At 52.7% G+C, this 2,867-nt stretch overlaps 1 protein-coding gene across 1 annotated transcript; it reads right to left on the bottom strand.

The window, feature by feature from the left end:
• Nucleotides 1-151: 151 nt before the first annotated feature.
• EMH_0087700 (uncharacterized protein) lies at nucleotides 152-2,326 on the bottom strand (the record flags this gene model as incomplete). The annotated part of the gene is made up of 5 exons (XM_038022928.1): nucleotides 152-217; nucleotides 766-926; nucleotides 1,312-1,569; nucleotides 1,779-2,015; nucleotides 2,164-2,326. The coding sequence occupies 5 exons, from the start codon at nucleotides 2,324-2,326 to the stop codon at nucleotides 152-154; spliced, it is 885 nt and encodes a 294-aa protein (XP_037878782.1).
• Nucleotides 2,327-2,867: the final 541 nt, after the last annotated feature.

The raw sequence follows: 2,867 nt of genomic DNA, 5'->3' as shown, positions 1-2,867 counted from the left end.
CATGCACTTATCTCGCCGCTTGACGCACCGGTTTGGGTTCGCAGGTGATTTACGCGGCCTTTTTGGACTGCTGATGCACCTCATGGACAATGATCTAAAGGAACGCCTCTCCTTTCCCGCTTTCAGTGAGTCCTTAAATTCATGCGCAGGCTCACAAGCAAAAACGCTGGCTCTCTTTTCCATACGCAGCCTTGAAGCCTTGCTGCCATTCTAAGAACTGCATGAGACAAGGCCCGAACACAGTAACAAACGACGCAAGACAGCTGGGCACAAAACAGGGGACTTAGGTTACCGTTTGGGGGAAGAAGCAACGAGGGAAGTGTGCTGGAAATACCGCTCCCCCTAGATTTGCAGCGTCCGCTGACATGCCGTGGTGAGAGACGCGAAATATAGGGGGAAGCGGTGCTGTTGCTCTAGATGCTCCTACTTCCGCACTGAAAGCCTTGGCTCGTTGCACCGTGCACGGCTGCTGTCTTTCATCGTTGTGGGTAGGAGGCAACGGCAGAGTACTTTCAGTTGAGGTGCAGCCTCCACAGTGATTGAGTTCCGCNCGTTGTGGGTAGGAGGCAACGGCAGAGTACTTTCAGTTGAGGTGCAGCCTCCACAGTGATTGAGTTCCGCCGAGTACGTCGTCGATCCGAGGGACCCATAGCGTGCGGTGGCAACGGATGGGTGAAAATGCAGGGGGACAGAGTGGGTTGTGGCAGAAGGAGCAGCTGCGGTTCGTGTCTGGCGCCTAGTCGGAGGACGCATCGCAGACATCACCTGGCGCCCTTCCACCCCACTTGCGAACGGAAAACAAAACATGTCAAATGCACCATGCACGCGTACGTCCAGGAACCAGCTGCAATCCACTTTGCCGTAGCAGTTGTTCGGCACTACGAAAAACTGCTGCTCTCCTTCTTCCTTCCAGATGCGTGTGTCTTCTGAAATGTAAAAAGACACAAAACGCACTTGAGAAAAGCAAATGCCAGGGGCTTTCGGTTCAAGCGAATGTGGATTGTGACACTCATACCAACACAAATTGCCTTTGCCGGGTCTGAGCTCCACCTATTTCAATGAGGCTTCTTGGGGCGCCCGTTTTGCCTATGGTCAGTCGGTGGTGGACAGCCTGCAAATAGAGCTGCGCGTAGCCGTCAAAATGTGTCCAGTAGCGGCGCATTCCCGTGTTAGGCTGTGCTGCCCCACTGCAGCCGTAAAACCTGCCTCCTTCAGGACGGATGCATCTTTCCTTGACCAAAGATGGAGGGCCGTGTGAAGTATCCGTGTGCTGCGTCTGGCAGTGGCGGAATTTCAAAGCGTGTGTAGCACCTTCGAAAACAGCCCTTTCGCAACCGACGAACTTCCTCCCTCCCTTTCTACAGACTGCACTCCTACTGACACATCGGCAAACAGGGGCAGAGGGGCCATTAGATTCCTGTGCTTGCCGGTGAAACACCTGGATGACGCGGTAGCCCAGCTTCCCTATGGCCACAGCCAGGTAGGACCCAAAAAGCTTCACCACCCACAGTCCAGGAGGCATAACTCCCCATGCATGGTCAGATGCGGACAGTACAACCAGCATAACGCCTTCACACAAAAGCAGCAAACTACGCACATGACGCAGATACACTGCAAAGCATATAGAAAGGGCGTACAGATCTTTCAGCACTCATGTAAATATACTCAGCTTAAAATCACACTCGCCGAGTGCCAAATGCTGGTTTTGTTTGACGGCCATGCATATAGGGACAAAAGCTCTTGCAGCTGCATGCACTTTCCCACTTAGGAGAACTTACCACAGAAGACATGCGTCTTGCACGAAGGGCGCCCGTTGAAGAAGTCGATCAGCATAAGGCACATCAGAAGCATGGTGAAGTCAACATAGCGGAAGGGAATAACGGAGCGAGGCACGATGACGCATGCCAAAGAAAAAAAAAGCAGCCGCCATTTTGCTCTCTCCGTGTTTACGAAAATGTTCAAATAGCGGAAGAGCACGCATAAGCTGAACACAACTCCCCAATTGATGATGACCACTGCAAAAATTACACAGTAAACACCTCACATCCACGCATACACTAGACCCGAGAGTGCAGAGCGAAACTCAATGAAACTCTTGAACATGCTGCACGCAAGTGGGAGANACATGCTGCACGCAAGTGGGAGAAGTACATAAACACCCACCAAAATCAATCCAAGGAGGATTGCCTGCTCGGCTGAACTGGCTGGAGACAACCGCAAGAATCGAATTTAGTACCATAAGAAGCGCAAAAGAAATGAGCCACATGTGCAGGTCCTCCGGTCTTATAAATGGACCGACGCCTCCCCAATCCCTGTCACTCGTCATTCTTTTAACACAGTGGGTGCCTCGATTCATGCACACGCTCTCCGGGTTCCCCGTCAGAAGTAGGCATTGAGCCGTCGTTTCAGTAGAGTACCTGCCGATGGCACTAACAGCTGGGGAGCAACAGTATATGGCCGGCGCTCGGTAACCAATACATAAAACAAGGGGGTAAAAAGAGCGCGTCGGTGCACACCCTATACATGCGTCCCCGCAACTTCACCGGGACACGGAGACTCCCCTTGAAAGCCGCGCTGCCTCTTTTAACGCAATTGAAATTCACTGATTTTCCGAATGCCTTCTGCTTCTTCCGTACGGAGCATGCAGGTGCTGCCGAAGGCATCAGAGGATCTCGTCGCGTCCTCCAGCCAATGTGTTTTGGGCCCCCGACAGACGCCTTCGAAACCCAATAGGTGGAATGGAGGACTTACGCATTCAACAGAAGTCGCACTGGCTGGCAAGGGAATGTTTGCTTCCAAACGCATCACCTGTGGAAAATCCCACCGAATGCCCACTGGTCCTCAGCGCAACAGTGGGGGTCCTGCGG

This window comes from Eimeria mitis, genomic scaffold, assembly GCF_000499745.2.
Source record: "Eimeria mitis Houghton genomic scaffold, Emh_scaff6482, whole genome shotgun sequence".
Taxonomy (NCBI): Eukaryota; Apicomplexa; class Conoidasida; order Eucoccidiorida; family Eimeriidae; genus Eimeria; species Eimeria mitis.
The sequence above is the reverse complement of the archived record's forward strand: the minus strand, read 5'-3'. Positions and strand labels throughout refer to the sequence as shown.